We start from the raw sequence: 20,659 nt of genomic DNA, 5'->3' as shown, positions 1-20,659 counted from the left end.
CATGATACCTTATCAAGAACTGACCCCAGACTCCCAATATGGCTTTTCAAAGAAACAAAAATGTCTCATGACGTGCCCATTTTACACATATAAGCTCGGCATCCTATAAGGAAGATGACTAACAGAGCTTCATTCAAACTGGTCCGGGAAGGACTCCTGTTTGTTGTTTCAGGTCCAGGTAGGATACTCCCCCAGCATCCTCAGTGGGTGGTAGGGGCCTGGGTCACCGATGCCTTCCAGGCCTCAGAAGTTCACAATACCCATCGCCTCCACAGCTGTCCACATGTTGATGTTCCTAACAGTGCCATTCCTCACTCTAAAATCTTCGTTCCAGAAGATGAGGAAGCACGGGATAGGGAGAAGGGCCTTCCGAGTCCAACCTTGCAGAAGTCACTGCTCTGAGTGTGCTTAGCAAGTGCCATGGGTGTCCATGGGGACTCTGAGCCCTGGGGTTTCAGTCTAGGACAAGCAAGTCAATCTGTTTCCTCCTGCTCTCAGCCTAGCCTCCTGGGGCCTCTTGCTGCAAACAGCCACCAAATGCCCTTTGTTCCAAAGACAAGATGCCAGGCACAGCGCCCGGCATCACAGCAGAAATCCCACTGGTTTCTAATGAGATTCCCACAGGAAGCTCTACCCACAAGAGGGTGGGAAGCAGGCATTTCTAGGATGCATGACAGTATTCCCACAGGCCACAGCTTTTCCAGACCTAAGAGGCAAAGGAACAGGGAATGGAAGCATGCAGGTAGGAGCAGTGTGTCTCCCAGCCTCCCAGCAGCCTCCCTTCGGGCTGCACCTGCCACGGCCACTTTTACCACCCACGGAAGACAGGACAAAGGGCAGCATCTGCCTCACCTGGGGGGGTGGTGAGGGGGCACAGAAGTCTCCTGTAATAAAGCATAGGGGCACATGGGATCCCAAAATATCAGCCACAGCTGCACACCAGGCCAACCAAGCTCAAAGCACAAAGAGCCAGAACTCAAAACACCATGTGAAATCCAGAATCATTCCAAAACCCCAGGGTTCTCCATAATCTGTTCAGCCATCAGTTCTTTCCTCTAATTAGGCTTCTGAAGTGCAGAGTTGGAAAGACACTTCTACAGACTTTTTTCCCTCCCCACCCCTCCAAACCAATCCCCACCACCACATCGGGGGTCTTACCTCGAGGATGAGCACATCCCAGTTGCGTCAGAGCCTAACAAGAGGGCTCTGCACAGAAGCCTCACTTGGCCACCTCCTCTTCATTCCCTGCCTGGCTGATGCGTCCAGGCTCTAAGTCACAAAATGTTACCAAAGAACTGGCCATGCAACAGCATGGACCAAGTTACTGCCTCACCGCTCTGGCATGAAGAACACAACTCTCCTCTTTGTACTCACACAAAATAACCCAAGGTCCCCATTCAGCTGCACCAATTTAAATATGGCCCGTTTCCCAGAGGGAACCTCAATACTCATCAGCTACATCTACACAGAAAAAGACAAGTACCTGTGAGCAGATTATCAGGTGCAGACCAGGAAGTTCTCAAAAATGCTAAAGCGAACATAAAACTGGTCTTAAAATTCTTGTTCTTTCAAACTTACTGACCTATAAAGTTGTTTGCAATATGCTGTTCTGATGGAAAATGGTTTCAAAACAGCATGTGTAACCTGGTCCAACTTCTACAAAAAAGAAAATTCACAGATACAAACTCACACACACTCTAGTGGTTACCATTAAGCAGTGAGATTACAGGTGATTTTATTTTCCCTTTCTCTTATCGGCCACATCTACAGCATACATTACATCTATACTAGGAAAGGTCTTGCTCCGTCTTCCTGAACCATCCGTCACCTTTGGGCCTGAGGACCAGAGCAGGCTTGTGTCTAGTGACCTGGCTCCAAGTTCATGCGCATCCTGGTATCATTTCAACCACGAACAACACAAACTTCTACCCGGAGCTGCTTGAAGCACAACACACAGGGAGGCAGGCGAGCGCCTGGCAACAAAGAAAGCCTATGGGAGTCAGCAAATGGAGATATTACGGGATAAATGCTGACACCAGGAAAGTAAGCTGCAAATTAAGAGCTCACTGCTCAATGGAAGACACTGGAAAAGATAATGGAACACACCTGAAGAAAGCTTAGGAAGGGAGGCAGAGCCCCCGCCCCCTTCTGTCTTCTCCACACCAGGAGCAACTCTCCTGCCATCCATCCCTCAGCCCTTGAAAACAGACACCTGTGCCAAGTTCACCTCCACCTGCTTCGAGGATGGGAGCACCTCTCACTGTTGGCAGTGGTGCTAAATTCACCGGAGACAATGACAGATGAGAGCCCCAGCAGCATGATAGCCTCATGTCCCCTGACCTCACTCCTTCCCAACCAGTGCCATTTCAAGGACCTTGCACAGCTACCAAGTGCACTGGGCCCGGGGCCGCCATGGTAGGGGTGACTGGCTCTGGGGGTGGATTTAGGACTGTGTTTGGGAGCCTCATCATAGGTTAGGCCAGGAACCCCTCTCTGAAGCAACAACTCTTCTCCTATGCCATCCTGGGCTTTGCCCTCCTGGAGGTCATGGGGCTTTTCTGCCTGATGGTGGCCTTTCTCATCCTCTTCGCCACGTAAAAGAGCCATCCACGCTTCCCATAGGTCTTTCTCCCGTGTCTCGTCTGCCCAGTATGTTCCGTTCTCTCTACCTCCCCAGGCAGCCTGGGGAAAGTGCTTGGCTCAGCATTTGACAGAGGGAACACAAACAAATACTGTATTAATAGAAGAAAGAAGAAGGAAGAAGAAGAAAGAAGAAGAAAGAAGAAGGAAGAAGAAGAAGAAGGAGGAGGAGGAGAAGGAGGAGGAGGAGGAAAGAAGAAGAAGAAGGGAGGCATGAAGTTGCAAATCAAAGAAGCCAAAACATGGTTCTTTATGTAGATAAATAAAATTAAACTTCCAGTAAGACTGATCTAGGAAACCAAGAAAAGGCAAATATAATCAAGAATTATTAAGAATGGAAAGAGGATTGTGTCTGTACATTACCAAGATTAAAAAGATAGGAGAATGTTGTGAGCAACTTTAGGGTAATATATTTGAAAACTTAGATGATGTGGACAAAGTCCAAGAAATACAACCCATCAAAACTGACCCAAGAAGAAACAGATAAAGACTATATAGTCCTATCATGACTCAAAGAACCAAACGTCAATAGTTTTTAAAAAGTCTTCGCACTAAGAAAGCATCAAGTTCCAGTGGGTTTCAGCATGTTTTACTAAACATTTAGAAACAAATAATTCTAATCTGACACAAACTAGTCCAGAGACAAGGAAAATAAAGAATGCACCCTAACTTCTTTTATCAGGAAAACTTGTTCTACTACTAAAACTCTTAACAAAGCCTACCCAAGACCTTGCAAAGTAGGAAAAAGACAAACCAATCTTGGTCACTCAGAGAACCAACAGCATCCTAAACAAAATATCAGCCAACTGGAGATAGCAGCGTGCATGACTGGGCACCACAACCACAATCAAGCTCATCTTATCACATGGATGCAAAGCCAGTTTAGTATCAGAAAAGCCAACAAAGATAATTTCACCACCTTAACAGACTGAAGGTAACGATATGACCCTCCCAATAGAACTAGAAACAGCATTTAAATAAAATTTGACATTAGCTAACCAGGAACAGAGAGGAGCTTCCCAGAAAAGAAACTCTACCTACCACCCTACTGTGACCACCACTCTTAGTGGTCAGTATGGAAAGCATGCGCTTTAAGGTAAAGAATAAGATGGAATAGGGCGCCTGAGTGGCAGTCGGGTAAGGGTCTGACTTTTGGTTTCTGCTCAGGTCGTGATCTCGGTGTCAGGAGATCAAGCCCCTTGTTGGGCTCTGCCTGAGATTCTCTCCCTCTGCCCCTCCCCACTCCTCTCTCTCTCTCTCAAATAAACAAATAAATCTTTAAAAAGAAAATCCAGAATGTCTATTATCATCACTTCTATCTAAGTGACTTAGAGGCCAAAAGTGAGTACAAAAAGGCTTAAAAAAGAGATGAAATGTTGAAGGATTTGTGGGGGGGCTCTCATGAGTCCAGGTTGATATATCTACATAGAAAACCCCCAAATCCCCATTTATACTACTACAATTAATGAGAGTTTGGTGAGGTTTCTGGATTGTTTAAGAAATCAGTATTTCAAAAAATCAACCATAATTCCAGACACCATGAACAAAAAATGAGAAAATTATATTTTTTAAGCAATATAGGAGACACAGTCACAAATCATGTGACAGTGGATTGCAGAAGAACCTGTCTTTGAAGCTGTCCCCAAAGTAGCAGGAGAGAGAAGCCAGCAGCCCCGGAAACAGAAACCCAAGCATGGACAACAAGCCTGCTAGACACAGGCTCATTAGGGCTAATGATCTGGGACAGAAGGCTAACACAAGTGGATTGGCTGGGACCTGAGTCCAATGGGACCTTAGGTCCTTCCTGATGTCTTTCCTCTACCCCCTAAAATGGATTAGAATGGTGGTGGAGGAGAGACATCAAGGTGCCTTAGGTACTTAAGGTAATTCCTGTATTAAAAATTACTGGGACATGTCTTTAGCCCATTTCATGATTGGATTGTTTGTTTCTTTGCTGGTGAGTTTATTAAGTTCTTTATAGATCTTGGAAACTAGCCCTTTATCTGATAGGTCATTTGCAAATATCTTCTCCCATTCTGTAGGTTGTCTTTTAGTTTTGTTGACTGTTTCTTTTGCTGTGAAGAAGTCTTTTTATCTTGATTAAGCCCTAATAGTTCATTTTTGCTTTTGTTTCTCTTGCCTTTATAGATGTATCTTGCAAGAAGTTGCATGGCCAAGTTCCAAAAGGGTGTTGCCTATGTTCTTCTCTAGGATTTTGATGGATTCTTGTCTCACATTAGATCTTTCATCCATTTTGGGTTTATCTTTGTGTGTGGTGTAAGAGAGTGGTACAGTTTCATTCTTCTGCACTTGGCTGTCCAATTTCCCAGCACCATTTATTGAAGAGACTGTCCTTTTTCCAGTGGCTAGTGTTTCCTGCTTTTTCGAATATTAGTTGACCATAGAGTTGAGGGCCCATTTCTGGGTCCTCTATTCTGTTCCATTGATCTATGTGTGTTTTTGTGTCAGTACCACATTGTCTTGATGATCACAGCTTTGTAGTACAACCTGAAATCCAGCATTGCGATGCCCCCGGCTCTGGTTTTCTTTTTTTATGTTCCCCTGGCTATTTGGAGTCTTTTCTGATTCCACACAAATCTTAAGATGATTTGTTCCAACTCTCTGAAGAAAGTCCATGGTATTTTGATAGGGATTGCATTGAACATGCAAATTGCCCTGGGTAGCATAGACATTTTCACAATATTAATTCTTCCAATCCATGAGCATGGAATATTTTTCCATCTCTTTGTGTCTTCCTCAATTTCTTTCAGAAGTGTTCTGTAGTTTTTAGGGTATAGATCCTTTACCTCTTTGGTTAGGTTTATTTCTAGGTGTCTTATGCTTTTGGGTGCAAATGTAAATGGGATTGACTCCTTAATTTCTTTTTCTTCAGTCTCATTGTTAGTGTATAGAAATGCCACTGATTTCTGGGCATTGATTTTGTATCCTGCTATACTGCCGAATTGCTTATGAGTTCTAGCAATTTTGGGTGGAGTCTTTTGGGTTTTCTATGTACAGTAGTATCATGTCATCTGCAAAGAGGGAGAGTTTGACTTCTTTGCCAATTTGAATGCCTTTGATTTCTTTTTGTTGTCTGATTGCTGAGGCTAGGACTTCTAGTACTATGTTGAATAGCAGTGGTGAGAGTGGACATCACTGTCGTGTTCCTGATCTTAGGGGGAAAGGCTCTCAGTGTTTCCCTATTGAGAATGATATTTGCTGTGGGCTTTTCATAGATGCCTTTTATGATGCTGAGGAATGTTCCCTGTATCCCTACACTCTGAAGAGTTTTGATCAGGAATGGATGCTGTATTTTGTTAAATGCTTTCTCTGCATCTATTGAGAGGATCATATGGTTCTTGTTTTTTTTCTTGGTGATGTGATCTATCACGTTGATTGTTTTACAAGTGTTGAACCAACCTTGCATCCCAGGGATAAATCCCACTCGGTCATGGTGAATAATCTCCTTAATGTACTATTGGAGCCTATTGGCTAGTATCTTGTTGAGAATTTTTGCATCTGTGTTCATCAGAGATATTGGTCTATAATTCTCCTTTTTGGTGGGGTCTTTGTCTGGTTTGGGAATTAGGGTAATGTTGGACTCATAAAATGAGTTTGGAAGTATTCTTTCCCTTTCTATCCTTCAGAACAGCTCCACCAAAGAAGACATACACATGGCCAACAAGCACATGAGAAAATGCTCCGCATCGCTGGCCTTCAGGGAAATACAAATCAAAGCCACATGAGATACCACCTCACACCAGTGAGAATGGGGAAAATTAACAAGACAAGAAACAACAAATGTTGGAGAGGATGTGAAGAAAGGGGAACCCTCTTGCACTGCTGGTAGGAATGTGAACTGGTGCAGCCACACTGGAAAACTGTGTGGAGGTTCCTTCCTCAAAGAGTTAAAAATAGAGCTATCCTATGACCCAGAAATTACACTACTGGGGATTTACCCCAAAGATACAGATGCAGTGAAAAGCCGAGACACCTGCAGCCCAAACTGTGGAAGGAGCCTTGGTGTCCATTGTAAGATGAATGGATAAAGAAGATGTAGTCTATATATACAATGGAATATTACTCAGCCATTAGAAACGATGAATACCCACCATTTGCTTTGACATGGATGGAAGTGGAGGGTATTATGCTGAGGGAAGTAAGTCAATCAGAGAAGGACAATCATTATATGATTTCACTCATGGGGAATATGAAAAATAGTGAAAGGGATTATAGGGGAAAGGAGAGAAAATGAGTGGGAAAAATCAGAGAGGGTGACAAAACATGAGAGACTCCTAACTCTGGGAAACGAACAAGGGGTAGTAGAAGGGGAGGTGGGCAGGGGGATGGGGTGACTGGGTGACGGGCACTGAGGGGGGCACTTGATGGGATGAGCACTGGGTGTTATATTATATGTTGGCAAATCAAACTCCAATAAAAAATATACAAAAAAAATTACTGGGATGGGGTGCCTGGGTGGCTCAGTGGTTGAGCATCTGCCTTTTTGGTTCAGGTTGTGATCCTAGGGTCCTGGGATTGAGTCCTGCATCTGGCTCCTTGCAGGCAGCCTGCTTCTCCCTCTGCCTATGTCTCTGCCTCTCTCTCTGTGTCTCTCATAAATAAATAAATAAAATCTAAAAAAAATTAGCATGTATTGAGGGGCTCCATGCTATTGTCATGTCAGATAGAGGTGGAGTGCTCATTATTAAAGTGGCCAATGACAGTGCTCCAGAGCATGCCCTGAGACATAGTTTCCTACCTGCTCTTGCCTTACATCAGACCAGGGAGCAAACTCAGACTTTCAAAAAACAAAAGTATTAATATGTTACCTTAACATCTACCAGGTGGTTCAATTTAATCATTTGCTTTTAGAAATAAAATCATTATGTTGAAGAGATATCTGCCTCCCTGCATTACTGCATCAGTATTTACAATAGTCAAGACATGGAAACAGCCAGTGTCCGTCGACACATGTACAGATAAAGAAAATGCAGTATAGGAGCACCTGAGTGACTCAGATGGTTAAGCCACTGCCTTCAGCTCAGGTCATGGTCTCAGGGTCCTGAGATTGAGCCCCGCATGGGGCTCCCTGCTCAGCGGGGAGTCTGCTTCTCCATCTCCCTCTGCCCCTGCCCCTGCTCGTGAGCTCTGAAAAGAATAAATAAAATCTTAAAAAAAATAATAAGGGAAATGTGGTATATATACACAACAGAATATTATTCAGCATAAAAAAAGAAGGAAATCAGGCCATCTGCAACAACATGGATGGACCTTGAAGCCATTATGATAAGTGAAATAAGCAAGACAGTGAAAAATTAATACTATATGATCTGACTCATGTGTGGAATCTAAAACCAGAAAACAAAACAAAACAAAAACAAAAAAAACCACCTCATAGAGAAAGAGATCTGATATGTAAGTGACCAGAAGCAGAGGGCTGGGGGTGGGGGATTTGGGTGAAGATGGTCAAAAGGTACAAACTTCCAATTAGGATATAAACAAGTCCTGGAGATATAATGCAGAGCATGCTGGCTGTGGCTAGAGCTACTTTACAGTATATGTGAAAACTGCTAGCAAGGTGCCAGCGTCAATACAGCACAAAGTGTCAGCCTGGGAAAGGCACTGGCTCCATTGTCTGAAGAACCAAGATGAGCTGGGAAATGTTCATAATCCGGTGGTGGTTTCAATATGCACTTTCTTTTCATGATCCCAGCCTCAGTATCAACCCAGCAGTCTCCAGACCACAATAACCCCTGTATCCAAGTACTCAAGAAAGGGCCCCTTTTTCCACCTTGCACTAAAGTAGGAGTCTAAAGATAGAGTATCGGCACAGATTGATTGTTATATTTCTTTGTTAGGGTCTTTTTCCTGTTTGGTGAGATGGAAGGCTTCCACCTTTGGTTCAATCACTAAGCATGGATGAGATTCTATTCAGTATCTCAGAATCAAAACAGTACATTGATCCACTTAAGCCCTCAAGTGCTCTCTATTGTATGATGCTCCTGGCCTGTGGGATGCAGCAGGACCCTCTTCATCGTGGCTAATAATGAGGACATAGTTTGCTTCCCATTAGGTTTCATTTCTGTGCAATGAATGTGAGACAGATAAAATGGCTAAGCAATAAAACCAGGACAATCACTGACTTTCTGATGTGTCTATTATGTTCCAGTATGAATGAATACCACCAATTGTTTTGATTCTACTCAAAGAGTGCTACTATTTACCTAACACGCAAACTACAGCTAACGGTTTGCTCTGCTGCTCACAAAAAAGCAATCTGTGTTTTAATGTTTGCGCGTTCTTAATAAAATTTAGGTGTGATTCATTGACAAACTCTGTTTCTAATATTGGTATGTATATAAACATGATAATGCAGCCTTTTTTCAGACGTGAGGATAAAGAAAATAGTATTTTTAAGTCAAAAATACACACAACACATATATATACTTACACCTGCTTCTCCCTCTCCTGCTCCCCCTGCTTGTGCTCTTTCTCTCTCGCTCACTCTCTCTCAAATAAGTAAATAAATAAATAATCTTTGATAAATACCTAAACAAATGACAGTCATTTCATATTCATGGATTGGAAGATTCTCATAAAGGGACCGATTCCCTCTTAAACTGATGCATGGAGTCAAAATCCCAAACATCGTTTTGTTGAATCTGACAATTGATTTATACAGGAAAGCCAAGAACAGCAGAGGCTGTGCTGATGGAGAACAAGTCAGGAGAGGTGTGGAGGACCTGCCTTCTCATGTATAGCAAAGCTGTGTGTGCTGGTTAACCTTTCATGTCACCTTGACCAAGCGAACGGGTGCCCAGATATTTGGCCAAACACTATTCTGAGTGTGTCTGTGAGGGTGTTTCTGAGGAGATTAACAATTTTAGCAGTAGCTTGAGTGAGGTAGATTGCCCTCTCTAGTGTGGGTGGGCCTCATCCAATCAATAGGAGGCCTGAGTAGCACAAAAGGTAAGTAAGACGAATTCATTTTCCTTGCTGACCATTTTCAAGCTGGGACGCTTGTCTTCTCCTTCACGTGGACCTGGTTCTCAGACCTTCAGGCTTGGACCTTTATAATACATCTTTCTATTGGTTCTGTTTCTCTGGAGAACTCTGGCGTAGAAAGTTCAGGATGGGGTCCAGCCCAGATTTGTGTCTCCCCTTTGTTGGTAATAACTGGAACATTGGGCAAACAGCTTCCTCTTCTCTGAGGCTTTGAGCTCTCATCTCTAAACTACACTCACCCCCAGCCTTACAATGAGAATCTCATATATCAAGAGGACACTCCTAAAGGATCCCAAAACCTAACTACAACCCTGAAGTCACAGTCATTCTGACTTTCCTATGGGCTACCTTTTTAGGTCACACCCCTGCCTTTGGAGCTCATTGGTAAATGCCATCCACCGTTTTAGGTCCACCCCATCCCATGCTCTCAGCCATGAGTTTTAGAGCAGCTGAAAGAAAAGTGTCCATTTGTGTGCACCGTGTGTAACACATACAGCTGCTGGGACCTGATCCCCCCAGGCAGCATGTGACAAGCTCTCTGTCTGACACTCAGCCTTCCTTGTCTTCATGCAAAGTGGATTTCTCCAGCGTTCATATCTGGGGAAAGTGGGAATAACCACATCTCTGCAAGCATTTCTCTGCTGGCTTTCTGGGTGCTGTATGTTCTAAGAGGGGATCAAAGGGGTCCCCTCCATACACAGAATGTCCCAAGGTTAAACAAGTAACCAAAGCACAAGGACACACAGACACCACACCTGGCCTCATGTTGTTTTCCAAGGTGAGCCATCCACCACCCCAACGCCTGAGAGACCAGGAAGAAGCTTCTGTCCCCACCCGATACCTGTATTTGATGTCAAATACTGTGGAATCCTCATCCTCATCATCCTCCTCATTCAATGGGGCCATTTCCACTCGTTCAGCTGGAGTAGTGATGATGTCATACTTACGGGTCTTCTTCAACCTCTTTCCCAACCTGGAAGAAGAGAAACACATTCCTGAGAACTATGATCCCCCAGGGTAAGTCACGTAGCCACCTCCAACCCGCTCCCAGAAGCCCTGGCAAACCTCCCAGCTACCGCCCTTTTGGCCATGGGACTTCTCCAGACTCCTGACCCCCTAGTCCTCATGGTCCTCACCTGCAAAGTAGAGATGATTATGCCTGCCTTGAGTACTGCAAAGCCCCATCATCAAGATAAATAATATCCCCAACGCAATATTTTTAAGAGGGCAAAATTAATGCAAAGAAAATCTGAGATGAGCAAAAGATCAAATTGTTCAATGAAGGCAGGATCCAGCACTGCATTTGCAGGGGTATAACACACCTGTCCCCTGGCCCCCTTGCTCCCTCACCCTCATCTTGGCCCTGCTGTGTCAGTGTGTCACCACTGCATGCACAGATGACACAGGTGACCCAGGCAGCATTGAGAGCAGTGCCCGCAGGTAACCGGGTGGGATCTGGGTCAGGGCTTGGGCATCCTCTACCTGTGTGATCACAGACAAGTCAGTTCATCACCCAAAGCCTTAGTGTCCCCCTAAATAAAAAAGGATAAGGATAGTATTTATCCCTCACAGGCAAGAGAAGATTAAATGAGATCATGTATGGAAGGAGCCTATACACAGGAAGCTCTTGGCAAAAATTACCGTTAGTAATAATAATAAATAAACAGAAGTGCTATAGCCTCTCTCGTATGACAAGGACTTGTAAAAACAAGTCAATACTGTTTCTATCACGAGGATTTACGAGGATAGTGAGTTACAACACTACGCTTTTACCTCTGGGATGGTAAAGGGCCACTGTGGGCCACAGGGAAAGTGCTAAGACAAGCCTTTCAGCCTCTGGCATTAGTTGCTCTGCACAAAGGATACAATATTTATCAGGGCATGGCTGAAAGCGTATGACGCCACTGGGAATAATACTATTATCCTGACTACCGATGCTCTTTGCATTTATTTCTTCACTATCTCAAATGTTTTCCCAAATGCCTTGTATTCAATGATGTCCCTCCTCCTTTTTGAGTACATTTGATACTATGAGAAACCAGCCAAGCCCCTTGCCCCACCAAAAAAAGTCGTAAATGGGGCACTGAAGAATCATATGCTCCTGCTGACAGAATAGCTCCTGTAAGCTATTCCCAGGTGGCCGCCACATCCAGGACACACACGAGATCTCCTTGTCCCCAGCATACAGAAATCCTTCGCTGAGTTTATAAAATGATGAAATGAGAAGCTCGCTTTCAGGTTTCTCAAAATTTCTTCGTGACAACAGATTGTTCTTGTCTTACCTAATACACTTTACCAAAAACATGAAAGTGTCATTTATGTAGAAAAATATGTTTATCTGTATGTGCATCTGTATCTTTGGCAAAAAGCACCTGCTCCTCATGGTCCTCTGGGCAGAGACTTTGAGAGACAGGAAGAAACCAGCTATAAAGCCTGATGATCCCCACACCTGATCATAAAGCTATCCGTCCTACCCTGAGGCACGTGCACTCGTGTGCACGCACGCACGTACACACAGGCATGAGTGTGTGTGAGTGCCTGGATTTCAAATAAGAGATAAAGCACAGTGTCAATGTCAAGCTTGGAGTCAGAAGGTAAGAGGGGCAGAGCCTATCGCCTCCCCAGTGGCCCTGCGACAGTGGCATTTTAGAAGCAGGTTCTGTGCAGGAGTATAAATGCTAACCTTGTAGACACCACTAGTCCTACATGCTCACCATCAACAGAATCTTTTTCTCTGTCCACCTTTCCGCAAAAGAGCAAAATAAGCCTTTGCATGCTGCCCTGGCTGACTCATAATCCCTGACCAATCCCATCTCCAATACTGAATGGGAGAAATGAGAAACTGCTCCATATACCACAAGTCCCCCAAGACAAAGCCACAAGGAACCACCTATGTCCCCAAGCCCTCAAGACTAGAGTCAACACCCCCTCCCATGGATGCAGACCCGCATACCACACCTTTGTCAAGAAAACAGCCCACATGTCCACCCAGATGATTCACAACTGTTCAGAGCTGTTGGCAAAACGTAGCTTTGTAAAGGAGCAGGGCTTGCCCTTCTGCTGACCCCACCTGTGCCTGGGTCACCCGTTCCAAACACACATCTGAACATTAAAAAAGGAGATGTCCCATAAACCTGAGGACTTGCAAAAGCCCCCTGTGGATGCCAAAAGGGACAGACACACTGATGGTTTCAGATAAAGGAATCACAGTGCTGTTTGTAACTCTTTTCCAGGGATCGTGAAGCCTAGAAAATGCAAAATCTGATTTGAAAACCTCATTGCACACTTGGAACTTCAAACCTAGTTTAGTCATTGGCCCTGGGGCAGGACTGACAGCTGACCCTAGAAGAAGGTCCAGGAGCTCTGACTTTAACTCTGCTTCATGGGAGTGGGTCCCTATCACCTATAAAGTCACCTCCCTTCTTTCTGATTGTTTATAGTCTTGTCATGAGAAAATTAACCTATTTAGGGGGGGCGGGACCAGATGCGGAGGAGTAGGGTCCCCAAGTCACCTGTCCCCACCAACTTACCCAGATAACTTTCAAATCATCCTGAAAACCTACGAATGTAACCTGAGATTTAGAGAGGACAGCTGGAACGCTACAGAGGGAAGAGTTTGCGCTTCTAACAAGGTAGGAAGATGGAAAAAGAAAGAGAAAGAATCCAGTGGGGGAGGGGCCCCGCGAGGAGCCGGGCCAAGGGGGCGGCGAGAGCCTCGGGGCAGGAGACCCCAGCCCCGGGGAAGCAGGAACTTTAAAAACCCGCACCGGGTTCTTCCCGGAGGGAGAGGCCCTTAGCAGGGAACCCGGGCAGAACCCAGGAGGGGCAGCGGAGCCCCCAGGTTCCCGGGTCACTAGCAGAGGAGGTGCGCCCGGGGAGAGCGCGGCTGAGGGCTGGAGCGCGCCCGGCGGGGCCTCGGGAGAAGCGGGTCGGGCAGGCGGCGGCTCCGCGGAGGGGGCTGCGCACCCCGGGGGGGTTCCAGGCGCAGGCCCCGGAGCCCAGGGCGCGGGGGACACAGCCCAGGATCCGGCCTCCCCCGGGACAGGCGGAGGCCGCGAGGGCCCAGGACAGCAAGGACGCTCCTGCCACCAGGCGCCCCCGAGCTGTGCAGATCGGTGCCGCCCACCCCAGCGCCCCCCACACCCGGAGCATCCAGGCTCCCGCGGACTGGGAGCTGCGGGAGTTACTGGAGAGCTGACTCCAGGGCTGAAGAGCTGGCCGCTGCCAGGGGAGTTGTCCCTCCTGGTGTCACCCTGAGCCTGGGACGGAGCAGGGCCGCAGGGAACAGGGTAAACAGCTCCCACCTAGTGGTGCACCAGGCAGGGGCGAGGCAGCTCCCCAGGTGCACACACCTGAGAATCAGCACAGCAGGCCCCTCCCCCAGAAGACCAGGTGGAAGGACAGGGGAAAAGCAAGTTCTTGGCGGAGCAGCCCTGGAAAGCTCCAGGGGAAGTCAAGGGATTTACAGTATATAGAACCAGAGGATACCCCGCCTTGTTTTTGTTTTTGTTTTTGTTTTTGTTTTCTTCCTTTTTCCAATACAATTCATTTTTAGCCACTGTGCACTAAGCAAAATGACTAGGAAGAAGAACTCACCACAAAAGAATCACAAACAGTACTCTCTGCCACAGAGTTACAGAATTTGGATTACAATTCCATGTCAGAAAGCCAATTCAGACGCACAATTATAAAGCTCCTGGTGGCTCTGGAAAAAAGCATAAAGGATTCAAGAGACTTCATGACTGAAGAATTTAGATCTAATCAGGCCAAAATTAAAAATCAATTAAATGAGATGCAATCCAAACTGGAGGTCCTAACAGCGAGAGTTAATGAGGTAGAAGAGTGAGTGACATAGAAGACAAGTTGATGGCAAGGAAGGAAGCTGAGAAAAAAAAGAGAAAAACAATTAAAAGACCATGAAGAAAAGTTAAGGGAAATAAATGAGACTCAGAAGGAAAAATCTACGTTTAATTGGGGTTCCAGAGGGCACTGAGAGGGACAGAGGAAAACATATTTGAACAAATCATAGCTGAAAACTTGCCTAATTTGGGGAGGGAAACAGGCATTCAGATCCAGGAGATAGAGAAATCCCCCCCTAAAATCAATAAAAACCGTTCAACACCTCAACATTTAATAGTGAAACTTGCAAATTCCAAAGATAAAGAGAAAAATCCTTAAAGCAGCAAGAGACAAAAGATCCCTAACTTATATGGGGAGAAATATTAGATTAACAGCAGACCTCTCCACAGAGACCTGGCAGGCCAGAAAGGGCTGGCAGGATATATTCAGGGTCCTAAATGAGAAGAACATGCAGCCAAGAATACTGTATCCAGCAAGGCTCTCATTCAGGAGAGATAAAGAGCTTCCAAGACAGGCAGGAACTGAAAGAATATGTGACCACCAAGCCGGGTCTGCAAGAAATATTAAGGAGGACTCTGTAAAAGAAAGAGGAAGTCCAAAGAAATAATGCACAAAGACAGGGACTGAACAGGGATTATGATGACACTAAATTCATATCTTTCGATAGTAACTCTGAACGTGAATGGGCTTAATGATCCCATCAAAAGATGCAGGGTTTCAGACTGGATAAAAACACAAGACCCATCTATTTGCTGTCTACAAGAGACTCATTTTAGACCTAAGGACACCTACAGCCTGAAAATGACAGGTTGGAGAACCATTTACCATCCAAATGATCCTCAAAAGAAAGCAGGGGTAGCAATCCTCATATCAGATAAATTAAAGTTTATCCCAAAGACTGTAATAAGAGATGAAGAGGGACACTAAATCATACTTAAAGTGTCTATCCAACAAGAGAACAATCATGAATACTTATGCCCCTAATGTGGGAGCTGCCAAGTATATTGATCAATTAATAGCCAAAGTTAAGACATACTTAGATAATAATACACTAATACTGGGAGACTTCAACATGACGCTTTCTGCAAATGACAGATCTTCTAAGCACAACATCTCCAAAGAAACAAGAGCTTTAAATGATACACTGGACCAGATGGATTTCACAGATATTTACAGAACTTTACATCCAAATGCAACTGAATACACATTCTTCTCAAGCACACATGGAACTTTCTCAGAATAGACCACATACTGGGTCACAAATCAGGTCTTAACTGATACCAAAAGATTGGGATTGTTCCCTGCATATTTTAAGACCATAATGCTTTGAAACTTGAGCTCAATCACAAGAAGAAATTTGGAAGAAATTCAAACACATGGAGGTTAAAGACCATCCTGCTAAAAGATGAAAGGGTCAACAAGGAAATCAGAAAAGAATTAAAAAGACTCATGGAAACTAATGAGAATGAAGATACAACCATTCAAAATCTTTGGGATACAGCAAAAGCAGTCCTGAGAGGGAAATACATCGCAATGCAAGCATCCCTCAAAAAAATTGGAAAAAACTCAAATACAAAAGCTAACCTTGCACCTAAAGGAACTGGAGAAAAAACAGCAAATAAGCCTACACTCAGCAGCAGAAGAAGAGAGATAATAAAGATTCAAGCAGAAATCAATGAAATAGAGACCAGAAGAACTGTGGAAGAGACCAACAAAACCAGGAGACCAACAAAACCAGGAAAGAATTAATAAGATAGATAAACCATTAGCCAGCCTTATTAAAGAGAGAAAGACTCTAATTAATAAAATCATGAATGAGAAAGGAGAGATCACCACCAACACCAAGGAAATACAAACGATTTTAAAAACATTATGAGCAGATATATGCCAATAAATTAGGCAATCTAGAAGAAATGGGCGCATTTCTGGAAAACAGCAAACTAACAAAACTGGAACAGGAAGAAATAGAAAACCTGAACAGGCCCATAACCAGGGAGGAAATTGAAGCAATCATCAAAAACCTCCCAAGACACAAAAGTCCAGGGCCAGATGGCTTCCCAGGGGAATTCTATCAAACGTTTAAAGAAGAAACCATACCTATTCTACGAAAGCTGTTCCGAAAGATAGAAAGAGATGGAGTACTTCCAAACTCATTCTATGAGGACAGCATCACCTTAATTCCCAAACCAGACAAAGACCCTACCAAAAAGGAGAATTATAGACCAATATCCCTGATGAACACAGATGCAAAAATTCTCAACAAGATACTAACTAACCAATAGGATCCAACAGTACATTAAGATTATTCACCAACCATTATCCCCGGGATGCAAGGTTGGTTCAACACTCATAAAGCAATCAAAGTGATAGATCATATCAACAGGAGAAAAAACAAGAACCATATGATCCTCTCAATAGATGCAGGGAAAGCATTTGACAAAATACAGCATCCATTCCTGATCAAAACTCTTCAGAGTGTAGGGATACAGGGAACATTTCTCAGCATCTTAAAAACCATCTACCAAAAGTGCACAGCAAATATCATTCTCAATGGGGAAACACTGAGAGCCTTTCCCCTAAGATCAGGAACACGACAGGGATGTCCACTCTCACCACTGCTATTCAACATAGTACTAGAAGTCCTAGCCTCAGCAATCAGACAACAAAAAGAAATCAAAGGCATTCAAATTGGCAAAGAAGAAGTCAAACTCTCCCTCTTCCCAGATGACATGATACTGTACATAGAAAACCCAAAAGAGGGCAGCCCCGGTGGCGCAGCGGTTTAGTGCCGCCTGCAGCCCAGGGTGTGATCCTGGAGACCCTGGATTGAGTCCCACGTCAGGCTCTCTGTATGATGCCTGCTTCTTCCTCTGCCTGTGTCTCTGCCTCTCTCTCTCTCTCTGTCTCTGTCTCTATGAATAAATAAATAAAATCTTTTAAAAAAAAAAAGAAAACCCAAAAGACTCCACCCCAAGATTGCTAGAACTCATACAGCAATTCAGCAGTGTGGCAGGATACAAAATCAATGCCCAGAAATCAGTGGCATTTCTATACACTAACAATGAAACTGAAGAAAGAGGAATTAAGGAGTCAATCCCATTTACAATTGTACCCAAAAGCTTAAGATACCTAGAAATAAACCTAACCAAAGAGGTAAAGGATCTATACCCTAAAAAACTATAGAACACTTTTGAAAGAAATTGAGGAAGACATAAAGAGATGGAAAAATATTCCATGCTCATGGATTGGAAGAATTAATATTGTGAAAATGTCTATGCTACCCAGGGCAGTTTGCACATTCAATGCAATTCCTATCAAAATACCATGGACTTTCTTCAGAAAGTTTAAACAAATTATCTTAAGATTTGTGTGGGATCAGAAAAGACCTCAAAGAGCCAGGGGAACATTGAAAAAGAAAACCATAGCTGGGGGCATCACAATGCCAGATTTCCCACTGTACTACAAAGCTGTGATCATCAAGACAGTGTGGTACTGGCACAAAAACATAGATCAATGGAACAGAATAAAGAATCCAGAAATGGGCCCTCAACTCTATGGTCAACTAATATTCGAAAAAGCAGGAAACACTAGCCACTGGAAAAAGGACAGTCTCTTCAATAAATGGTGCTGGGAAAATTGTACAGCCACGTGCAGAAGAATGAAACTAGACCATTCTCTTGCACCATACACAAAGATAAACCCAAAATGGATGAAAGATCTAATGCAAGACAAGAATTCATCAAAATCCTAGAGAAGAACACAGGCAACACCCTTTTTGAACTTGGCCACAGCAACTTCTTGCAAGATACATCTATGAAGGCAAGAAAAACAAAAGCAAAAATGAACTATTGGGGCTTAATCAAGATAAAAAGCTTCTGCACAGCAAAAAAAAAGTCAACAAAACTAAAAGACTACAGAATGGGAGAAGATATTTGCAAATGACCTATCAGATAAAGGGCTAGTATCCAAGATCTATAAAGAACTTATCAAACTCACCAGCAAAGAAACAATACAATCATGAAATGGGCAAAAGACATGAGCAGAAATTTCACCAAAAAAGAGATAGACATGGCTAACATGCACATGAGAAAATGCTCCACATCACTTACCATCAGGGAAATACAAATCAAAACCACAATGAGATACCACCTCACACCAGTGAGAATGGGGAAAATTAACAAGACAGGAAACAACAAATGTTGGAGAGGATATGGAGAAAGGGGAACCCTCTTGCACAGTTGGTGGGAATTTGGTGGGAATGTGAGCTGCTACAGCCACTCTGGAGAACTGTGTGGAGGTACCTCAAAGAGTTAAAAACAGAGCTACCCTACGACCCAACAATTGCACTACTGGGGACTTACCCCAAAGATACAGATGCAGTGAAACGGCAGGAAACCTGCACCCCGATGTTTATAGTAGCAACGTTCACAATACCAAACTGTGGAAGGAGCCTTGGTGTCCATCAAAAGATGAATGGATAAAGATGATGTGGTCTATGTATACAATGGAATATTCCTCAGCCAACAGAAATGACAAATACCCACCATTTGCTTCAACGTGGATGGAACTGGAGGGTATTATGCTGAGTGAAGTAATTGAATCGGTGAAGGACAAACATTATATGGTCTCATTCATTTGGGAAATATAAAAATAATGAAAGGGAATAAAGGGGAAAGGAGAAAAAATTAGTGGGAAATATCAGAAAGGGAGACAGAACATGAGAGACTCCTAACTCTGGGAAACGAACTAGGGGTGGTGGAAAGGGAGGTGGGTGGGGGGTTGGGGTGACTGGGTGACGGGCACTGAGGGAGGCACTTGATGGGATGAGCACTGGGTGTTATGCTGTATGTTGGCAAATAGACTCCAATAAAAAAATATATACAAAAAAAAAAATCAACCTATTTAGTTTAAAATAAGACCCCTGAACAGTGAAGCTGGGAGAAGGGAGAAGGGAGAAGCTGGAAAACACCACCAGTCTCTAGAATGCCACAGTCTACTTGCTTTCACACCAACTATTCCAACCACAAGACCTCAGAAAAGAATTTTAAACCCCAAGATTACATAGAAGATATTGTGGTTAATTGTATTTGTCAACTTGACTGGCCACGGGCTGTCCAGACATTTCATTAAACATTATTTCTGGGTGTGTCTGTGATGGTAACTCTGGATGAGATTAACATTTGAATTGGCAGACTAAGTAAAAGTAGACTGCCCTCCTTAGTGTGGTGGGCCTCATCCAATCAGTTGAAGGCCTGATCGGACTATAAAGCTGCTCCTCAAAAAAAAAAAAAAAAAAAAGCTGCTCCTCACACAAGTAAGAGTTCCTCCTGCCTGACTGCCTTGGGGCTGGGACTCTCTTTTTTGTTTGTTTCTTCCCTAGCCTCAGACTTAAACTGAAACATTAGCTTTCTTGGGTCTCAAGCCTGCCAGCCTTACGATGGGAACTTATGTCATTGTAGACTCTTGGGTGCCTAGAATGCAGATCTATTCACCCTACAGATCTTGGAACTTGTCAGCCTCCACAAACTCATGAGCCAGTTACTTAAAAGATATGTATTAATCTATTGATCATATTAATATGAATGATTAATTTATATTGATATAATTCATTTGTTACATATTGATATATACCCATTTATCTCTCGATAGATAGATAGATAGATAGATAGATAGATAGATAGATAGATAGATATACAGATAGATAGACGGATCTATGGATATATACATCTTCTTGGTCCTTTTCACTAGAGAACCCTGACAAGTGCAAAAGGCCATTAGCAAGAGCCCTCACATGTGCTTTATTTTTTTTTAAGATTTTATTTATTTATTCATGATAGTCACACAAAGAGAGAGAGAGGCAGAGACACAGGCAGAGGGAGAAGCAGGCTCCCTGCAGGGAGCCTGACGTGGGATTCGATCCCGGGTCTCCAGGATCACGCCCTGGGCCAAAGGCAGGCGCCAAACCACTGCGCCACCCAGGGATCCCCTCACATGTGCTTTAAATGCCAGTTTTGACCTCATGAGCTGAAGAAATTACATTTCAAACAATCAACTCTCTGAGACCCAAAAACCCTTCACAAACAAGTAGCAATGTCACTGTCCACTGCTGGACGTGTGATCAGGGAAACTGGGACCTGTGTAAAGTTGCAGAGCC

The 20,659-nt window shown here is 43.9% G+C and overlaps 1 protein-coding gene across 1 annotated transcript in view; it reads right to left on the bottom strand.

Moving 5' to 3' along the window:
• Nucleotides 1-20,659, bottom strand: part of FAM174B (family with sequence similarity 174 member B) — a 42,820-nt gene that overhangs the window by 5,769 nt on the left and 16,392 nt on the right. The window contains exon 2 of the mRNA XM_077871092.1: nt 10,487-10,618. Within this exon, the coding sequence (XP_077727218.1) occupies nt 10,487-10,618 (132 nt within the window). The remainder of the gene's footprint in view (nt 1-10,486; nt 10,619-20,659) is intronic.

This window comes from Canis aureus, chromosome 2 (genome assembly GCF_053574225.1).
Source record: "Canis aureus isolate CA01 chromosome 2, VMU_Caureus_v.1.0, whole genome shotgun sequence".
Taxonomy (NCBI): Eukaryota; Metazoa; Chordata; class Mammalia; order Carnivora; family Canidae; genus Canis; species Canis aureus.
The sequence above is the reverse complement of the archived record's forward strand: the minus strand, read 5'-3'. Positions and strand labels throughout refer to the sequence as shown.